The sequence below is a fragment of the Loa loa genome (assembly GCF_000183805.2).
Source record: "Loa loa unplaced genomic scaffold supercont3.34, whole genome shotgun sequence".
Classification (NCBI taxonomy): domain Eukaryota; kingdom Metazoa; phylum Nematoda; class Chromadorea; order Rhabditida; family Onchocercidae; genus Loa; species Loa loa.
In genome coordinates, this window is record NW_018108214.1 from 198894 (window position 1) to 220931 (window position 22038).

The 22038-nt window shown below is 34.0% G+C and overlaps 4 protein-coding genes across 5 annotated transcripts in view; 3 read left to right on the forward strand and 1 right to left on the reverse strand.

Moving 5' to 3' along the window:
* The window catches only part of LOAG_17015 (hypothetical protein), a 4237-nt gene extending 3229 nt beyond the window's left edge, over positions 1-1008 (forward strand). The window contains exons 7-8 of the mRNA XM_020449674.1: positions 153-338; positions 474-1008. Coding sequence (XP_020306762.1) covers positions 153-338; positions 474-638 — 351 coding nt within the window. The 3' untranslated portion in view covers positions 639-1008. The remainder of the gene's footprint in view (positions 1-152; positions 339-473) is intronic.
* A 1446-nt stretch (positions 1009-2454) lies between these two features.
* LOAG_05004 lies at positions 2455-10198 on the forward strand (the record flags this gene model as incomplete). 2 transcript variants are annotated; one of them, XM_020446738.1, is made up of 22 exons in its annotated part: positions 2480-2563; positions 2786-2887; positions 3055-3150; positions 3228-3304; positions 3454-3544; positions 3863-4067; positions 4192-4293; positions 4533-4626; positions 4854-4935; positions 5234-5415; positions 5653-5763; positions 5999-6169; positions 6390-6498; positions 7109-7201; positions 7281-7466; positions 7816-7915; positions 8181-8473; positions 8813-8870; positions 9032-9192; positions 9361-9540; positions 9715-9784; positions 10061-10198. In XM_020446738.1, the coding sequence occupies 22 exons, from the start codon at positions 2480-2482 to the stop codon at positions 10138-10140; spliced, it is 2727 nt and encodes a 908-aa protein (XP_020302956.1). In that variant the 3' UTR covers positions 10141-10198. The 2 variants fall into 2 exon arrangements, with proteins under 2 accessions (XP_020306763.1, XP_020302956.1); XM_020446739.1 differs by lacking the exon at positions 10061-10198 and having other exon boundaries at positions 2455-2563; positions 9715-10017.
* An 826-nt stretch (positions 10199-11024) lies between these two features.
* Positions 11025-14297, forward strand: LOAG_05005 (transmembrane amino acid transporter; the record flags this gene model as incomplete). The annotated part of the gene is made up of 9 exons (XM_003140542.1): positions 11025-11101; positions 11254-11344; positions 11496-11680; positions 12096-12239; positions 12631-12844; positions 12909-13084; positions 13378-13536; positions 13716-13866; positions 14160-14297. 9 exons carry the CDS (start codon positions 11025-11027, stop codon positions 14295-14297), a joined length of 1335 nt encoding a protein of 444 aa, XP_003140590.1.
* A 2083-nt stretch (positions 14298-16380) lies between these two features.
* LOAG_05006 (DIRP family protein) lies at positions 16381-20218 on the reverse strand. The gene is made up of 10 exons (XM_020446740.1): positions 20072-20218; positions 19756-19867; positions 19338-19487; positions 18968-19191; positions 18447-18696; positions 18015-18177; positions 17653-17819; positions 17366-17476; positions 16831-16977; positions 16381-16672 (listed from the first exon to the last, which is right to left on the reverse strand). Exons 1-10 carry the CDS (start codon positions 20194-20196, stop codon positions 16496-16498), a joined length of 1626 nt encoding a protein of 541 aa, XP_020302957.1. The 5' UTR covers positions 20197-20218; the 3' UTR covers positions 16381-16495.
* Positions 20219-22038: the final 1820 nt, after the last annotated feature.

Here is a 22038-nt window from a genome sequence, read left to right on the forward strand (position 1 = left end):
ATATATATATATATATATATATATATATATATATATATATATATATATATATATATATATATATATATATAAGCTATTTTAGGTGTTCAGACGAATTTTATTTTTGCTTAATTTAATATTGATGTTCACACTCAACTTTTATTCATATGCAGCAGCACCAGTCGTCGCTGAATTCACTTAGCGAAGCGTCGATGAACTTTGGGATGGAAGTAACTACAGGTAGTACAGAAGTACAGCAATCACAGGCCTCATCACACATTTCCGCTGAAAATAGTCCATTTATCGGTAGTACAGGTACTGGGGAAGAAGAGGAAGACGATGATTTCAGTGGTGAGCAGGTGAGATTTACTTGGGTGTGGGAAATCACTTTTTTATACTGAAAACTGTAAAGATTGCATGCAGTTGTTTCTCCTATTTATTTTGAATGAATTGAATGAATTTATTTTTGTGAATGAGTTAATCCAGTTTTCTAGGATGTACAAACAATGGGTGCAGGTGACGAACCAGAGATCGAAGTTTCAAAATCGAAGAAAAGACGTGAAAGAAGACTAAGATTGCAGAAACAGTTTGAATTAATGAAGACAGGCAATTTCTGGAAGATCAATGAAATGCAGAAGGAAAAGTTTGGCACATCATAAAATAGTGGAAGATCAAATAACTAAAATCCCTTTTAAAATTTTTAAGTTATTTCCATGTCATGATTGGTAATGTTGTGAACTAAATGCTTATTTTTAAAATGCATGGCCGGAATTGCATCAAGTGCTCACTGCATAGTCTTAGTGCTTTATCTAAAAAATCTGGAATTTTATTTGCTGATTTTCTAAAATTTATTTTTTCTTTGAGCCTTCATTATCTCCGCTTGCCCAGTCATCTAGTTTTACCATGATGCACAAACGAAACATGTATTGCGCATCGTATAACAGTTCAAAATTTTAACCGATGTACTTTGTTGAGAGGCGTACTGTGTTCAACCATTTGTGAATTTCTGCAGTTTAGAAATAAATAGACCAGTTTTGATTATACCGTAATGCTTTTGATTATACAAGAAAAGTGAATAATGGTGTTTTAGAAGTATTTAAAGGTGGTAGAGTTATTGAACCTCATGTTACTGAGAGTTAAGGGAGTATTATTACGTAATACGTAGTACGAGTGATTCCTTGTTTTTATTCTTACGTTGCCAATCATTTGACTGGGTCAAAATTGTTAGGTAGAGAAAAGTGAAAGAAATATTCAGGCTGAGGGATGTCCTGAAATTTTTAGCGGAGATATACTCCAGCGTAGTCTGCTGTGTGAGATTTAACAGGTATCATCTTTATAGAGGATGGGATTTCCTTTTGAATTTATGCTCTACTTGATATGATGAGATTGGTTGAAGTTAAGGCTGTAAAATTGGACTCGGAAGGATCCAACGGATTCAAACTACATCTTGTGAGCATTGGTGGTCATAGCGTTGTTTGCCAAAAAATCGTTTTATGCGTTTTGATGGGTCAATATGATGGTAATGATGTTACGTGAGCCCTATAGTTTGCAAGCAAACGTTATGACATTTTGATGATTAAGGTTTACATCATTCCTTCTCATCTTTGTGGTAGATAAATTCTCTCGGAATAGATTTTCATCTCACTCTGCTGTTCATTTCTTTTTTCCTTTGCTGATGAAGACAGGTAGAGTGATTCCTAAGGAGGGATGCGGAATTCAATTACCACTCATTTAAATTATTTAATTCATCAGTCGGGTGTGTTATTCCTATCTCTTTATGCATATTTTGCCGTTTGCTAAATTAGATTATTTTTTGTTGATGCGAAGGGATATAGAAAGGCATTAAGAAGACCTGGTGTCACTAGAACATGAGACAAAGAACATGTCATGCAGTCACGTGATGTGATACTACTGGAATGATTCTTGTCCATTCCGCTCTGTCATACAATCACAGGCTTGTTGGCTTTCAAAACCTTGCAGATCATTAGGAATCATTTATTCGCTCATCCATTTACTTTCATTTTTTTTGTCCTTACCTCTTTTTCCCCTTTCCCTCTCCTATTCCCTGCCCTATCCCTCTCCGCCCTCGCTAAGAATTTTTTCCTTTAAAATTAGGCCCAACGAGGGCTCCCACGCAACAGAGACAATAATAGTTAGTGGGACTGAGGTTTTCAAATCAATGCAGACAAATGGCATACAGGTCTGGTATCACTGGTTCCAAGTACATCGCTAATGTCCTTGGTGTTAATTGCAGCAAAGTTTCCTTGGTTAAAATGTGTGTACTATGAATACCTTGCTAATTTAAGATCATCTTATTCTATCACTGAAACTTTATTGCAGTTTTTATTTTATCATTATCTCTTATTACTATCGTTTGTGTGCTTCATGCATTTTACTTGCGCTGTTAACATAACTTCAAATTTCCCACTTGCATTTCTACTTTATTTTTGTTAATGTTTTTATAGCGTATTTATCGTTGCAGAGAAGAGTCTGAAAGCTCATGGATTCAGTTTGCATGTTAAGCCACTGCATTCCAACTGATTTGATGGGCAAAACAGTTTTAAGTCGCCGTTCTCCATTCAAGGTTATCGTTCTTGTATAAGTCATACCGCTGGCAAAGACAGAATTGTCAGAACAGCTAACAGTTGCTATAATAACGAAATCTAAATTCCAAAGAAATGTTTTATTTGTGTCGTAAAGCTAGAATCTAGGTAACTTGGCATAATATTTTGTATTTTATCCCATGAATGTTTGTGCTTTTAATTTCCTCAGATATCATTACAGTCAAAGAAATGTTTTATTTTAGGTCCATCAAGCTTTGTGGAACCCAAGTATTGATTTGTTAACTTTAGCTTCGCAAAAGGGTGAAGTATGCGTACGACGTTTGCATTGGAGACATGGATGGAAGGTGAAGTTGGTTTGTATCCCTGAAGTGTAAGAGATTTTCATTAAAATTGCTGAAAATATGTATCTTTTGATTTTGATTTGTTGATCACAGCTTCGTTGCTTAATTTCAGTTTTTGATTAGACTTAGAATAAAGACATTTCATGTCTTTGATTTTCCACTACTTGTAGAGAGATATCTATGATATCAAACCACTCTTATTGGATCGAGTCAAATCGGAAGGTGAAATTCGGTTGGAAACGATGTGTTGGAGTCCTGATGGCAAGGTAAACACCACGTTTTAGAATTCAGTTTGAAATCTAAATTACTTTTTCTTTTAACTCGGCATTAGCATTGATTTCAGGTCCTTGCGACAGCTTTTAGTGATGGTTGTATTCATCTGCTGGATGCTGAGAAGGGAATCGTTAGATTTACTGTCAGGTAGAATAACTGATCCCAGTTTTTGTCCGCTGTTTCTATGCTTGTCCTAACTAAAAAAAATGCCATTCAAGGATATTTAGCTCTGATGGCATCTTCAGCAGTGAAGCAATTTTCCATTTGAAAATTTCACTGATTTGTTTTAAATTTAGAATGAAAACTCGTGTGACGCGGATGAGATGGCAAAGATTCCATCAAAAATTGAACATGAACTTAATAAGTGAGGACGCACTTTCCGGCGCAGTAAGTGTTTTTGGTCTGCCATTCTGGATAAATCATATTTAGAATATATTTATTTGATCATAATCCAAGTTTTGGATTTTTGAATGTATCCCATCAGCTTAATTTTTGAACCAACTTCTTCGAATTACCGAGTCTTCAGCTTTCGGGACTTATAAGCTTTTGTACAGAAATAAATTATGGGAAGGTGATATCTAGCTCTTGAGAACAAGCACCAGGGAAAGATTTATAATGAGGGTGAATTGGACATTATAAGTAGCTTTTGGAAGCATTCTTCTTCGAAAACATGTTTATGAATGCTATTGAAGGAAGTATTTCCAGCTTGGTGACTTGTCAGAAAGCGAAAGTTTGAATGACAAATCCGAAGAATTGAATCAGCTGAAAGCGATGAAGGCGTTCTGTGACAACAGCAATCTCAGTGTTCTTGGAACGTTATTGTTCGCGCTTAATTTAGACAATGCTGTAATTGTTTTGGCGGCGGGTGTCCTTCCTATTGCTTCGATCGAACCACCGCTCCATTTCCTAGGTGCATTTACTATAAAATTCCAATCGGCTTTCTTTTTGTTCATATGAATAGTGCTTTGGAGTGGTCGTAAAAAAATTGTGAAGCAATCCCAAAATTACTTTTCCGGGATCTCCCCACTGTTTAGGAAACTGCGACCCGTATTCGATAACAGTGGGTGATATGTTTTTTTCATCCAAGCGAAATCAGTTGATGGTGGTATATTCGAGTATGGGTCAGCTCAACTCAGGTGAAAAATTCACTCATGTGATAACTTGGATATGAGATTCGATAATACTCATTGTCAAATTATAATTAAAACGTAATATCAATTTTAAAAATTCTTAAAGAATCGAACAGTTTTATAAATTTTCGTAAAATATTCGAGCCTAGGTAGAACAAATTCCTATTTACCAGAAATTTTATGATGAGAATCGAAGTGCACTTCTTTGCACATTTCTCAATTCAGTGCAAAGCTTTTTTTTTTAGCAAATAGTCCAGGAATAAATACTCAGGTGATTGGTTTCGATATCGACAATTTAGGTTTTCTAAAAAACGGCCTAATATGGACCATTGCAAGCAGGTTTATTCAATTTTGACTCATTTCTGGATTTCTAGGTGAATGTTATTTGCTACAATTTATTCCTGCTTATCTTTTATCACTGCGATTTATTCGTGCTGATCTTCATAAATTACCTTGATATTATCTGAAGAAGTATTCCTATTCATAATATTGTTAGGAAAAATTCTGGAGTATAAATTATTGTCTTTGGAATTTTTGAAGTTTCTTCTAGATTTTTTACGTTGCAGATGGCTGAAATTAGTTTTCTATGTATGCTTTGTTTCTGAAGCATTTACCCGAACAATTATCGATTGGGAGGATCAATCGAAGGTGTTGGCCAAGTTTTTGTTTTGTTATGTATTTCATTTGCTTTAATATTTCGAACAAGTCCAGTTAGCAGCATGCTGTATGGATGTGTAGTGTCCAAAATACAGTGCCCATACAGCATGCTGTATGGACACGGTATTTAGCGGCAAGTTGTCTGAAATGAATGCAGGAGCCACAACGTTTTGATTAAGTTGTTGTGATTTTCATACAGTATTGTATGCAAGTCGGATCTTCTAAGTCATATGAATTGATCGCAACAAGTTTTTAAGCCTTCAGTCTTCTACGGAGCATCATTTTCTAGGAATTCAATCAAAAATTCAATTTTTTTGGTGAAGAAAATGCTTCGAATTATAATCTTGGAGAGTGTTTTATCAATATGATCTTGACGGGGCAAGCAAGTCCAGAGCTGGTGAATTTTTATCGTAACGTACTAAAACCAACGGAGTGGAAGAAAATGACTGATTGGGCAAACAAAGGTTTCGGGTCAGTATCCACTTAATTTTCTTTCGATTCTTACTTGAATTCTTGATCCTACGCGCAGGAATGCTCGCTTAACTTTCTTCTGTTCAAAACTGGTTACGTTTTTAACCTTATTATTTTATGAGAACTAGAGGAAGTTTTTTGATAGCTATGAAGTAATTGAAATTTGTCTTCAGAGGTCTTACTTACAGTCGGTTCATTTTAGAACATAGAGTAAATGATAGAGTCTCGAAATTTCAGTGATATAATGGGAAGCATCGGCAGAGAACTCCTTCCTGGTGCGGAAGCATTGCAGCACAACATGAAACAGCTATTTATCGAGGTGCGATGTGCGTTGCATAGTTCTAGAACGTAAGTATTTCGAAATCAGAATTGAAAATTATATTAAGTTAAAATCTTTATAAACCACTTTATATGTAATCGTGTTCCACATTTTGATTTTTGTTTTATTATTTAAAAATATTTTTCATTTCATTGATATCTTTTGAGTTGTAATGTCATGAAAGTTTGTTCATGGGCAATTTATAAACGTGAAATTTTATTCTTTTCGATTTCGGGATCAAAATTTGGGTCGCTGTAATTTCAGTGAAAAACTTTTTCCGAAACGTCTCTTTGATGTTGATGTATATCCTTATGGCAAGTATGCTGAAGAAAGTGATGAAGAAGCTTCTTTGAAAGAACTTAGAGGTTTCCAGAATCTGGCGGAAGATATTACCAATAAAATTAACGAAATGCATTTGGTGGCTACACGTAACAGGTTCATTTTCTAATTTTCAGTCATGATCAGGGAGTAAAGTGGTTTTAGGTTTTTTCGGACATTTGTCAAAATTTACGGTTCTAGCCTTCCAAGATAACCTAATAAAGTTGCGAGATGGTAAAATATTAAAAAACAGATGATCGTTTAAAAGTAGTAAAATGGTGGAATCTTAAAAACAAGGAAAATCAGTAATTTTCGAGCATGAAATCTATTATTTTAGAAAGGATTTGGTCAATTTCATTAGTTGGTTATCACAGACGCCACCATTTACGGCAAAGAACAAACGTTCCGCTACAGAACTGAAATTTGATTTACAGTTGATTATTGAAGTAAGTAGACCTTTGTTACCTTCAAGATTTCAGCAAGATTTTTCCAACGTTCGAGAATAGTTATTCATTCAAAAAAATTCATTGTGCATGCCTGTTTTGTCTTTGAAATCTAAATATGGGATCTGCTTGTTGGAAATATTTAGCTGCAAAAAGCATTTCGAACTTTACCCACCTCTCTCTTACGGTTGGTCCGACTCGCTCTTTTTAGTTAAGGGGATAAATTAACTGGATTTAAAAAAAAATCCTAATATATACATACTATGCATGTAAGAAAGGTTAACAGTGATACGAAAAAGTTGAAGCAATTTCTTTCTTCGAATTCGTTGATTCTTCGTTGTAAAGCAGCAGAATTTTTTGGTTCTGGACTGGTTTAGCTTAATTTCTGATCACTTTATTCAATTCACTTATAAAATTTTTAAAAATCGGTCACTTGAAAAATGCTTATCTTTTTTGATGCTTTTTGTGAGTTTAAAAACTGCTTCATTTCAAATATTTGGAAGGTAGCTTCAAGTATTTGAAATGAATCAAATTTCTGAAAGGTTGTTGTAGGATTTGAAGTGTTAAAATTTAAGTATTTTTTTAGCGTATTTAAATGTCATCGATTTTTCAGTACATTAGGCAAGCAACCTGTGCGAGAAACGGAAATGCAGCGGGACGAATTGAATTTATGACCGATACTTTTCAGAACTATTCGTTTGACAAAGTCCGTTTCTTTACATTTCTTTCTAAAATTCACTATTACTTTACTGTAGCGTTTTCTTACTGTTTTATTCGCTTTTCAGGTCCTTCAGTATTTTGGTCGTCAAAAACCCCTAAAGTATCGTCTGGATGTGCGGAGCAATGCCTGGAATATGTTATGTGAGCAACAGTCTTCGAGAACTTTAGCCGATAGTATTACGAGTTGTTTTGATGTTTTACAAACCATACAAGATATATTTCTGAAAAACTTCACTGCAACAGTTGTAGCGGTAACTTCAAATTAAATCATAGATATCAAAACGGTCGTGTTAAACTATAGCCTGGAACTTCGGTTTCAAGCAGTAGTTTAAGAGAGAATATCAGTAGTTCAGCTGATTATTTTGAATCTTTTGCTGGTGTAACTGTCCAATTTGAAAAATTTATTGTTAGGAGCGTGAAAATTTTCAATTTGGACGAAATAATTTCGCACTAGAAAAATTTTTACACGTTTCATAACTTGGCAAAATCACTCATATTTTTAGTTTTCAGTTTTTCTTTGGTGGAATTTTAGACAAAATCCATTGCAATCTTCATCTTTTGCACTGGTAATTTATGCGTTTTTACTTTATGGAATTCCAGCAGACAAATTCAGTATTGGAACGAAGTCATCCAGAAGGTTTTGAAAAGTTTGCAATATTTTTCCCTCATGATACTGCATCCGAGTGCTGCACATATGATGGTAATTATTGAAATTTTTAAGAAACTAAAATTTTTAGAAAAGGGGTTTTCCAATAGATTTGGAAATACTACTTCTCGACTTAATTGTTTTCTATTTTTTTAGTTGCTTATTTCCTTATCCTTTTGCTTTTTTGGTTCTCCCAAAAGACGAATGTTAAAACTATTTATATGAATATAATTTAAATTTTAGTTCAAATAATTAATTGATTGAACTAAATATTGAACATATCTGAAAAGAATGTTTATGTCGTTAAACACTTTTTCAGAGCAAAAGTGGTTGTTAACGACAGCCGATGAGCCATTTGCAGTATCTTGCATTGGCGTTAATGGTTCTCGTCATGTAATTTATGGAGCTTCAAGCAAAGTGCTTTACGAAATGTACTACTCGAAACAGTGTGGAAAAAATGTTACTGGCTTTAGCGGCATTATGAAACAGAATTCACCAAAATATTCGAGTAATCGTAGCTTCCAAGTGGAAGTTGATAACATTAAATTCCCTTCAGATGAACAGCAATCACAAAAGTTTGAAAAAAGTGCGAAAGGAATTGATAATGTTATGGTATGTTTGGTTTTTTGATGAGGATAACTAGATTTTAAAATTTGTAAGCTAGAATTTGGTAAAATCGATAACCTGTGGTGAAAGAACTTAACATAGTAATATGATGGCCTATGTTATGGATGCATTTGCATAAGCGTAGCGTAGTGGTAGAAATATGCCGTATTAGGCTACAAAAAATTATTTTAACCATTATAAATTCTTCTGTAAATGCTATATGTTGAAGTTTATCCTGTTATTCAGTGCACTGAGTTTCTGACTATTACAGTAATATAAAATCGGAACTCCATAGGTTTAACTAATAACGTCTTAACATTTCATTAGAAATTCATTTTGTTTTAGCCCAAATCGCCAACTTCAGCAAAGCTATCGAGGATTGAAAATTCTTCCATTTCATCAAGTAAGTTATAACATCTCCATGGTTTATTTCAGAATGAATATAAATTATTGGTAATCATGATTGCAGTCTACTTTTGATGATTTTTATGGTGAACGAAGTTCATGTTTAATTTTCTATTGTTATAAATTTGCTCATTTTTATAAAATTATATCTTTATTTAGAAAAATGCAGAAATGTGTCTTCAGTTAGTCGTCAACTGATGCATTTCGAATGGTATGGTAATGGCAGTTTTTATGGATTATTGAAAATTTCTAAAGCCGGCATGGAGGAGACGATACTTTTCAGGAGCTGCCTTTTCGACAACACAAGTTATTTGCATGAGGTTGGATTTGTTTTCGCACTTTTTAGGTTTTTTAGTTCCAAATATTTTCAAAAAATGTATTTTGCAATTTCTCTGTTTACTCCATTATTTTCGAAGTCTTCAAGCCGGTTTGCTCAAGACTAATATATCCGAATAGTGTTTCACAGTGTATTTTTTGAAATATTTTAGGATGCCTCAGGTTGCACGGAGTCTTACGTGTCATTTACTCTTTCGTTTCATCGGAAATCGGGTGTTATCTTCACAGAGAATGGGTTTCGGGCAAAATGGTTCGAAATTAAGATTCCTCTGCAAACAATTCCAATTCCTAGCCAAAAGCAGTTACGAAGTGCTATTTATCGAAACAGTGAGGTATGAAATATCGCTTCTTTTTTCTTTCGTCATCTCTTTTCATCCCTCATTCTTGTTCACATTTGTATTCTACTAAGGCAGATTATAATTTTTTTGGTTTTGTTTTGGATGTGAAGGCTCTTTTAATAAAATATATTTGGGATTATATTGATGATTTATATTGTTTTTTTTAAGATGAAATGTATAATTACTGAAGCTATGGATGTAACTGAACAATTGCAAGTTGAAGAAGGGTTGGTTGTCGGTGAGTAAATTATATAGCTTATAGGAATTCCATTTCTTAGCAATTCTTCGTCAGCAGTATCCATCAATACTTAGTGAGATGTGAAGTTTTGAGCGGTAAGCCGTTTTCTTTTAACACAATACCAACTTTTGGTAAGTGTGGAATTGGAGTTTCTTGAGGCTTCACGAAACAGAAGTCATGGTCAACTGGAAATATACGAATTAAAGGCTAACTTAACATTAAAAGAAGTGCACATAAAAGCAATTGAAAGAGTTTTTTTTTTTTTTTTTTTCACAGAACAGCAGGAGGAAGAAGGAATGGGAGAAAGTGCTCAGCTGAGACGAAGCGTAAGGAAGCGAAAACCAGTGAAGAAATAGGATATGTCTCAATATTTTGTGCTTACTTTTGATATTTGTCGATTTTATTCAATCAAAACTACATTTAAATTCCTTTCTTTAAATTTTTCTCCAGTGAAATATGTTCAGTGAAAAATTGATTGAAATTTATTTCAGTTGAATTGGTCTGATAATTATGGGGTTTTATTTTTTTCGTGAGACAGTCTTTTTTGCTCGGAAATTTTTTATTAGAAACTTCAGCAGCATATAAGGGAAATATTGCACCTTATGAATGGCATGTTCCTGCTTTTAAACTTATGCGTTTGCGTTGCGATACATTCCTTGTTTTCGGATCTTATGCTTTGAAAATTGTTTTATGTCGTTTCTTCTTTTTTCTTTTTTTTTTGCACAGTTTACTGCCTTTTGGTTGTTTTTGTGTAAATGAATTTTAATATATAAATGATTTTACCATGTGGTAAGACTATTTGTTTTACGGTTTAGCAGCCCACCATTGTCGTTCATATGTTCTGATTTTCACAATAATTGTTAGTATCGATGCATTATACACTCTGAAGTTTCGTTGATGTTGCGAGAACACTATATGTGTTCTATATGTGTTGGCGAAAGTTTTCGGTCATTTTCAGGAAGATTGGAATGGAGACAGAGGAGTATCATGAGCTTAATGCTTCATCGTTGGGACTGGCAATGTTTCATATCAGTTAATGCATTTTGCATTAATGCATTGATGTGTTTCCCTGCATTTTTACTGATGCTTACTTTTTTTGAAAATATTTTTCACTTTACAATAGTTCTACCAATTCCTATTGGAAATCGAAGGCTTATTCTTTTTCTTGTGAACTTTAATCAAATTATAGTAATACTGAAATTATTTCCCACCTATACCTATCGGATATCGAACTGGTCTAATGAATGAGGATAGTATGAGCGTTGGCGATGTTAGGCATTTGGTGCAACAAGAAATACGTAAAGGCGACGTCATTTCGTGAGTTTTCTTATAAACTAAAAAGTAGACCTAGTGGAATATTTCTCTATTCAAGCCATTCAAACTTTTGTCTTTGCTTTCTTCAATACGGACTTGATTTTTTTCTTTTTTTTTGGGGGGAGTTTTATTTTAGAAATGAAATACATTTACAGACCACATCGGGCAATAATGACTCTTTCTAAAAGTATGTTTAATGCTGGTTGCTTTTCGTTGCCGTATGCTTGGAAACTTGGTGGTTTATGGGTAAGTTTCTCTTCCCTTCGGTGCACAGCTCAGAGTGGATTCAACTAAACTTGTATGTAAACATATATTGATAATTATAGGGATGCCTTGTGTGTTAATTTTTTTGCACAAGTTCTAAAATAAATGCAGATTTCATGCATTGATTATTCAGATGTCTTTGGCATTAAATTTCGTCATTGCGGGCTTTAATTGGTATGGAAATCATATTCTTGTCAGGTCTTCACAACACTTGGCGAAGAAGTCAGAACGTATTTCACTTGATTATGGTCATTTTGCAAAGAAAGTCTGTGATTTTAGTGATATAAGGATATTGCGGAATAATAGCAAAATTATTATGTAAGCCAGATAAATTTTGTCTGACTTGAAAAGTCTTAAGATGGATAATTTAAATATAAAATGTATGTTGGTTAGAGGAAATAACCGTGAATTTGCTTGATAATATGAGTACTATCCTTGTTAATCCATATATTTTTTATCAGGTAGTTTGCCTATCTAATAATTGGATTTGTTGCAGCTGAGAATACAGGGGCGTTTTAGATCATATGCTGAAGAGCAGTTAATTGTAGTAGATAGTTACTAATTTTCATCTAGCATCTAGTTATTACCAGAGTTTGAGTCATAAGTTGCTCGATTTCATTCATTAATGTTGGTGTTATATCACTTATGTTTTCAGGAATAAGCGAAATCTTTGGTTTTCACTCTATAGAGTTGAAAACTATCTATGTATTTGATTATTTATTGTTCTTTATAGGTATATAGTAAATATCACTATACTATTCTATCAGTTAGGCATGTGCAGTGTTGCAATATTGTTTATAGCAGATAATATGAATCATTTATTGGGGGATTATATTGTGGGTGGTGTCAAAGTAATGGCTCTTATTTCATTTGGTAGGTTTGTTTTCGATATTTTTTCAAACTCAGGTTACCCACCTATTTGTGTTTTGTTAAAATTTACGCGAAATATAAAATCAGTCAATTGTAGAGCAAAACAAAAGACTGAAGTTTGATGTAGGTAGCATGTGCCGAGTAAATTTAGGATTGTTCCCGCCAGCGATGTCTCACTTGGAAAGTGAATATTTTACATAACATTTCAGAGCTGACAAGCTTTTGAAAAATCTCTGTCAGTTTTGTACTCTGTAGAGATATCCGTTTGGAAAAGATTATCTATAGGGCACTTCAAGTATAAAAGTTCGGAACGGTTGACACCACATCTTTCAATGTTATGCATCCATGCAGGTTGTTAATGATATTTGTTACTCGATTCATTGTTGGTACATCTTCAGTACCCATTCTTGTGCTGAATATGTTCACGGAAATGCGTCTGCTCAGTGTGTTTGCGATGGTTTCATCTGTGTTTTTCTATTGGGTGCTTTTGTTATTGTGCAGTTCACAGTACGGCAGCCAAATCATTGGAAAGAACTTCCTGCTGTAACTAACTTTACTGGTGTCATCATGTTCGTTGGAATGACGATGTATGCTTTTGAGGGACAAACAATGGTAATTATTTTTGATTTGTAGAGTTAAGTGAGACTCCTACACTTTTTTTGTTCTTTAATTGAAGATTCTACCAGTGGAAAACAAACTTGAAACACCGGAAGATTTTCTAAGTAATTTTGGAGTATTACCAACAACAATGTGCCTTTGTACATTATTCATGATTGCAATTGGTTTTTACGGTTATACGGCATTTGGACCAAATACACAGCCAACTATCACTATGAATGTGCCGAAAGAGGGGTTAGTTTGCCTTTTACACTTGTAAGATTGTAGAATTAACTTTAGCAATTTTGGTTATTTGGAAATCATGCCTTCCAGTAACGTAGTTTGTCTAACATCAGACTTTGTAATTTACAACAATCACTGCTCCAGTTAAAATACCAATTGAAGGACGGAATTCCAAAAATGTTACCTGTCCTTAGTTGTATCTTTGATATCTTTGTCATTAAAAAATTGTGTGAGAAGCTCTGGTGTTCACTTGTCATAAGAAAGAAGAAGATGTATTTAAGAATCAATGAACATGTCTACTTTAGGTTATATTCAACGATTAATGTATTTCTGATGTTGCAATCGATGCTCGGGTATTCCGTTGCTATGTATGTCATACTGGATATGTTTTTCAATGGTTTCCATCGGAAATTTACAAATCGTTTTCCAAATATTTCAAAAACAGTTGTCGATAAAGGATTCAGGTTTGATTCGCGGGACTCATTTTTCAAGAATTATTGTATGTATAAATTCATTTTTATCTTACACTTTTTGTAACTAAGATGTTCTATAATTTGCACTGTTATAAAAAAAATATATTAAGGAAGAATTACTAGCCTAAAAATATCTTTTGTTAATCATAAATAAAGTTTTCTAATTCCAGAATATTTTGGGTGTCTATTACAGTGTTGTTGTCTATAAGTATACCTCACCTAGAAATCATGATACCTTTGGTCGGAGTAACAAGCGGCACACTTTGTGCTCTTATATACCCGCCAGTATTTGAAATGATAACATTCTGGAATGATTGGAAGGTTTCTGTTCTCAAAAATTCATTTTTATCTTGCACTTTTTGTTCGCCTAAGCATTCTCGTATCTAAGACATCTTTTACCATGTCTTAGTTATGAAAATAGAAATTCCTCCTCGAATACTTCATTTATCCGTCACTCCTTTAACTCCTTAAGTGTGAATTTCATAACGAAATTTATATTTTTCGATGTCTTTTTCAAACAAAATAATGAAATCCAAAATTCGGAAGAACAATAACAGAGATCACAAATAGCCGCAGTTTCCCATTGTTTTACTTTGAACGAATAATGCTTTCAGGTTTCGCTTAACACTTATCAAAGATGTTTGAAAATCTCATGGAACATTTGTGTTATAATTACGGGACTTTTCGCAGTTATTGCTGGAATATATGCAAATTTTTTGACTATCCTCGAAAAGCTGCAGACGACGGAGTAGAATGTATTTGATTTTTGAAGCTTTTTCGCTTTATGGATGTTATTTCTGATTAAGCAAATCATGCACAGGTGGTAGGCTGTTGATTCGAACTATTTAATGTTCAGTCCTTGAAACATCCTCGAGAAAATTTTGAGGTTTAAACTTGTAACAAGAGATGTTCGAAATGATCTGTTAATTTATAAATTATATAATGGTCTGTAAAATAAAATGAGTTTCAATTCCATCTGTTTTTCATTACGAATGTTCCTCAACCTCGTTTTCTGAAATTTATAGATTTTATTACATAAAAAAAATAATGGTTGAATTGGTTGACTACTTGAGTAAGAAATATCTTGGAAGGGAACCACAGTTTGGGAATGTTAAATTTCTGTTTTACTTAAAAGCCAAATTACCTCAATATCCCATTTGCTTGATGAGATGAAGTTTAGAACCATTTGCTAGAGTTATCGATAACAATAACAAGAATGAATGTTTTTGGTTGCTGAGACTTAGAATGAGTAATTTTCATGACTAGAAGCTTTGTTTTTATGTTTCCCTAGATAAAGTTTCGAAAACAAACGCTTAAATCCTTTGCCAAACTTTAAACAATCGAAATATGTTGTTTCCAGATATTTTTTCCCATTGCTTCATTGTTCTCTTCTCTGAACTTTCATCATTTTTCATTCCGCTTATTCATCCCTTACGGCAAATTAATCTTCTTAATCGCAGTACTTTTTTTATCTGCAGTGAAATCCATAGTGTCATGCCCAAAGTTAGTTTACATCCCGTAAACTCGAAGTTAGTCTTATTTCGATTCCCGGCCACCTTTCCTGACTTAACTCCCAATCATTTCTTCAAAATCAGTGTTCTAAACATGTCTGAACGGTTATGGTCCATCATAGCTGCATTTTTGTAGGGATACTATTAATTCCAGTTATTTTAATTCCAGTGTTATCTGATTCCTTCGGTACTTTGCAGTTTTTCTCATTCCTACTGTATTGTGCACCATTAAATTGATGTATCCCTAAATGTTTGTAGCATTTTTCATTCTCCAGTCCTTTCGCAATTATTTTTTTTTAAAAATTTTATTCCATTGAGTTATGTTGGTTAAATTAATTTAATTGGAACCCAGAAATGAAAATCACCGTGTTTATTAATGATTTTTTATGTAATTTGAAATCGTCCGCGTGAACGGTCGATCGATTTTGCTTTCACACTTAACGTTTTTATTTCCATAATCAATATTCTTGCAAAATTCCAATGATGATTACGAGGAAAGTCTTGAAGTCTTGAAATACTTCATTTCACGTATTTAAAATCAATACAGCAATCAGTAAAGTGATGCTGCACTTCATGCTTTTCAAAAGGAACTCTTCAATAGATGAAACCTAAAAAAGATCAATGCATTTGATAAGATAAAGAATACACTTCCCTCCCACCTTTCTATACCACAACTAGATTTCCCTTTTTCAAGATTCACTTTCTACTCCTTTGCTAATTGGTCTTTCCAAAGAAAACATTTCCTTCTTGTATTGGCGATTGTCCTTGCTAAAATTTTAAACTATGAAACGTTGGGGCAAAAAAGTCGTTTGTAGTTGCTGGAGTTTGTACCATATATTCATTCTTCAGAATCAAAAATATTCTACTTATTGTCTGCTCTTTGTTGGTAATATTGGGCCATTTTACCATTGAAGAGCTAACTTTCTTGGTCTTTACACCACATAATTCAGCAAAATTGTCAAATTTGTTTTTTGATTTCCAAAAGTTTGCTTTTTTTTCTGATAAGACATGCGTCTCATGCTTGTATTTTTTATCCAGCCTAGGCAAGTGGTGATCCAAATCTTAGCAGATATCCAAATCTAAATCTCCCTTCCATTTGGTACGATATGAAGACAAGCCATTTTGGAGGACCAACCGACAGCAAAGTTACCGTTGTTCATCATCGACGCACTCTATCATAATCATCACAAAGTCTATTGGGAAGTGAGCGTTTACTGCTACTAAGTTTAACAAATCTACTACAACATAAACGTCTAAATGTGCGCTATCACAAGCACTTTTACACAGTTATTCTTCAAGTTTAATAAGATTTGCTGAAAAATAACCGCGGAATACGACTATTAAGGGATGTTGATTTCATTTCACTTCAAAATGTGAAAATACAAGGCCGAAATGAAATCAGATAAAATTTTAGCACCACTCATCAAAAAAAAAGAAAATTAGCACACATTCCCAATATTTAACATCATATTGTGGATTTGTTTCATGTGTACTTCCACGAAATCCTGGAAGGCAGCTACATTCGATGGGTCAATTTGTTTCCGAATTTCGTTCAACGATTCCGATAAGGTATGCAAGTCGAGTGGTGTACAACTTTGTTGTCCCAGTGCTCGGATCTGTTTAAAAAATATACATTGGTACGACCTAATTCAATTTCCTTAGCCAGAAGTTCTACATGTGGAATCCGGTCACTGACTAGGCCAATGACATAAAGGCATCCAATTTCGATCAGGTTATTCCCAACTTTTACTTTGATTTTCATTCAAAGGTTTACCTGTAATAGCAATGCCGTCAATGAAGTAACCAAATCTAATGCATGTTTATTTTGCACATTCAACCCGTTATTGCAGTGTTTGACGATTTGTACTGAATGAGTCTGACACATTTTTCGTAGAGCTTCTGGTCGTGAAGTTAATGAAAACTGCAAAAATTTCGACATAATTTCTGACGAAATAAACGAAATGAATATTGATTACTTACTTTCTTTCGTGTTTTAAAATATGAAAAAAGATTTGACGTTATTAAAAAGCACATGGCAACTTAATGGAAGCACCAACTATATGACCTAAAAAAACGAGAATCTAAATGGAGGGAATAAGAAATATTTAAGTTTGTGGGGACTGTAATAAGATAAATTTCGATATGGATACATAGTTTTCAGCATTAATGCAAAAATGATAAGAAAAACAGACGACAAAGTGGAATGCTCCAATTGATTTCCATATAAAAGGATGATTTTCCTGTGGATGTGATAAGTTAAAATTAATTGCCTTTAAAATGAATATATAAAAATATGTTTTGAAACTAACTTCACTCAGTTGTGGCAATAACTGATTGCAATATTCATTTACGGCGTTTAGGTACGACTGTAGCTGTCTGTTTACTGTCTCAATGTCAATGACAACTTGAGCGTATCTCCTCTAAAAATCAATTTCCACTCAATTACGCCAGTTAGTATCGATTTCATACAAAGGAAAGGAAAAACTTGCCAACGTTTTGACCGAAATAAAATTTGAAATCAAAGACACTTTTTCTCAACGAATTTTTTATTTCATAAGACCCAAAAAAGTGGCACCAATAAACAGAAAAAGCAGACCTGGAAGGCGATTGGATAAGAATCCGTTATCATATTCATTTTCTCAGCCTCCATATTTAGTTCAGTTAATGATTTAACCAAAGTTCGCTTCACTTCAATTAGTTTGTTCAATTTCACGAGAATGACGAGCATTCGCACAGGGAAATTTCCGACTTTTTCATCTCGGACTAAAATGTGGAAAATCGGAAACAGATGAAAAAAAAAACGGTGCATAAACATATAATTGGTGCAATCGCTGCATTGGCATTTATATTCTACCATTTTTCAATAACTTCTGGCCATTTTCATGCTTCCATCAAGATTGTGGTTTAAAGATGATTAAAGAAAAAATAATTTAATGCAATTATGTTTTTTCGACCTACTTCTGGTTGGTTTTCGGATAGAATCTAGTCCTGTGGGAGAACGACTGGAGGACGATACATCAGCGAACTTTGGAAGGACACCAGCGTGACCAAATCTGATCAGTGAAGGTGGGATAGCGGAACGATTCTGTTCCAGAAAGTAATTAATTGAGAGTAGCTCAATCTGCAAACATTTGCAAACATTTAATATTTCTAAATTTCAAAACATTAAGTTTGTATGCACAATCAACTATTCATTGTGAGGGATAAAGTAAGTATTCAGAAACTTACTGTTTCTACCAAAAGTTTAAACAAGTCCAAAAAAAGAAACATCCATTACAGACGAAAAGGACTTATACAACACCCATCCTTCACTAAGATGTCTACATTTACAGTATCATATCCCGAAGGAGAAAAATGATTTTCAAATTATTTAGAATGAAAAATATGGACCGTTTGGGCAGACATAACCTCCGAATCCTTGATAATCATTGGTGGTATCATTTCTTCCTTATCAAAAACCACTCGATATGAAGCCGGCAGTATGGCATCAATTGTGCCGGCATAGATACCATCTTTGGGAGTTCGCACGCGTGCATAGATTTTTGCTCCGATTATTAAAGGAGGAGGCAAGCGTAATGGAAGTTCGCATCCAGGGGGGATATTCATCAAGCTTCCATCATAAATTTGACGGATTCTAGCTCTATAAGTTATTAGAAAGTAAAAATTTGGGAAAAAAAAACTCCAAAAATGGAATTGGCGGCGTGATGACAAGTGTGATAGTTGCAAAGCAGATTAACAACCATCCTTAGATATGACAGTCGGTAGCACTGATACATACGTAATTTTTTAAATAATCAGAGGACTAGAATCATTCTTTTTATAACTTTGCATTCTGATCGGCAAAGTTTGGTAAAAGCTTTTATTCAAGCAGTGGAATACTCAAACAAATCTACATTTTTTTGACAAGATACCTTTTCGTCTCCAGTGATTCACGCTCCTCATTTAGGAAGGCTTCCGAACATCTTCTCGGCTTTCCTATCATTTTTCTTATAGCTCTCCATTCTGGTCGGCAAAGTTTGAGAGTACGCAAATTCGGAAACATTTCATGAAGCAACTGCACAAATTCATTATCCCCTGAGAAAAGTTGTTGGTCAACGCCGGAATAAAAAAATTCACAGTAAACCCATCTACGAGCCTGAAAACTTAGAAAATCAATTATTTTCTTCCGCTCAGAACTACTGCTTCTTTGTGAACTTATATATCTTAATTTGTTTTATTTTGAAATACTTGCTGCTGAATTAGATTTAGACAAATTTTTGATTAAAAAGAAACACACATAACCTTAGGTAACTTCAGAACATTTTTCAAATGCCGTAAATTCTCCCTCATTGTTGGCGATATTTCGGACGGTTGCGGACGTGCAGTGCGCAGTGCTGCATTTTCCCGTGCGATCTCCTTTTGTGCGCCATTACTAATTGTTTTCTTGGGACTCTGCAATAAAATTATAACTTCTAAGGATGTTATAGCGAGCTTATTATAATGAATAATTTGAAAATTTTAGAAATCTTGGAATGAAAATAAAATTTACAGATTCAGCCTACCGGCACCATACAGCTGCATGCTTTTACTTACACGAACTGCCATTTGCTTCACAAGAAGAATAAACGAATTATTAGTTAAAATTTAAACTATTAATAGCAAAAAAATGCACTGATGGTGAGATAAGAGTCCTTCGACCAATTCAGATGACGAAACTTACTTCGGATAACTTTGTGAGCACTGGATTGTTAGTGCCATTTGAAACATTACTATCAGTATCACTCTCTGCCTTCAATACTTTTCCACCGCGTTTTAACGGTGAAAGACGTTTACTGAAACAAATACTTCTGGAGAAAGTTTTCTTGCAACGGACACTTTCGAAATTATAAGAAAAGCAATCAAGTATGACATGTTAGAATGACTAATTCGAGATACAATGACACAGAGTACGTCAGAAAAGTTGTTCGGTATTTGCGAATAATCAATGGATGATGAATTAAAGATAAGCAGGTATTCATGCAGACAAACACAACTACCTCTTCGACTTCGAAGTTGACAAACGTGTAACTTCTTGACCTTCATCACCAGAATCAACGTAACGCGAGGGTGGCTTGACAGGCCCACGGAGGTGATACCTCGATGATTCGCCATCCCCCGGCATTTTCCACGCTTCTCACTGGAACAACTACTTATCATAATTATAACGTTATACATCACATTCGAACCTCAACCTCCAGAGCATACACCTCACTCTCATTCTGCCAATTATCCTCCGCATTCTTACTTTTCGAATTTTGAAATAGTCGATCTTCCTGTCGAGACCCTCAATTACCTCCATTCGTCTGTTGTAGCAGGAAAACCGTCAGAGTAATATGAATTATTTCCATGCAGGTTATGCTGGTGACTGTGTGTTGAGCTTTGTATTTGAAGCATTAGATGTTTTTTGATGTTTGAAAATCACAATATTGACGGGTAAATTCACGATAAAATGGTCATTGTTGAGAAATGATGCGTGTATTCTGCATTGCTTACCATAACTCTACGGGAAAAGCTCAATTCGAAAGGAAAACACGACATTCCGAATTCGTACAACCGTGTTTGTTGGACTTCCGGACGCAATACTGACATTTTATCGTTGGAATATCGAAATTTTCAAATATTATTCATATGCGTTAATACACCTCTTTGTTTACTTCCGTGATTATTTTGAAAAATTGCCAAAAAATGACAATCTATGCGGTGAAAAACTGACCAAAGACTTTAGAATGCTAGTCAGTTTTTTTTTGGCATCTTCCGCTCTCATTTGTCAACACGAAAAACACAATGAAGCAACAATGTTTGGGTCTCTGGGTTCTTTCTCAGATGCTACATGAGATGCTTTATTGGCATATTACGAAGAAAACAGAAATAAAGGAATAAGAAAATGAAATATAAACGAAGATAAACGGAAATAGATAGAAATATTCGAGATGAATCGAGAGTAGTCAACAAATGATAACAATAGCCTCAATTCAATTTTTCCCAACCATTTTATAAAACTTGGTAATATCTGGAAAGAAAGTAATGGTTCTTCTTTGAATCTCTTATGCTTATCTGGGTTAGATCTCGTGTGTTTGTGTTCCAAGCCGGATTGCTTGGATAAACCGTAAAATAATATCAAAAATGATATTTCTTTACAATTTATAGCGATATACAATTCCAAAACTAATTCATTAGACATATGTTGGCAATTATTCAAAGGAATTCGTTGCAATTGTTCATTTCTGTTCACGTTGACAAGTATGGTGAGGATGATGAGGAGGGCTAATAGCAGAAATAAACCGTTTACATCTAGGTTGCACTCCAATCCTGACGTGGAAATAAATCTTAAATTATGAGTCAGAACATCTGCCTGCGCATTAAATAATATGTTATGTTTTTTCTTTTTTTACAATTCATTTCGTAGTTCTGGTATATTACAGGTTGGGCCTGCGCTCAGGATTTGAAAATGAAGTTGGATTTCATTAAAATAAAAAAGAAAAAAAGAAAAAACCCTTCTTGATTGGTGAGGAATATATTTTGTTACAAAAATAGCGACTGAAACGGATGAAGACAATTTTATAATAGTAATTTCCTATATAAATTCAAGAAGCCATCAGAAGGGAATTTTTACTCGAGAGGTATGTCGGTTTTGTAAACGGAACATTCACTATTATAACGACATTAGAAATAAGTGGTGAAACACGGGATTTGAGGGTAATTTCCATAAATTACATTCGATTATTTATAGCGATTCAAGAAATTTGGTTTTTTACAAATTTTTGGGTTAACTGTTCCAAAATGAAATTTGTTTTCTGGAAGGAATGGAGAATCAAAAGTAGGAATATCAGAAGCAGCTGGTAGCCGAGGCGATTATAGTGTAAGGTTGGTACAGATGGATTTTTTTGTAGTTTGTGGCATCTTTCAGGACAGAGCTATATATATATATATATATATATATATATATATATATATATATATATAT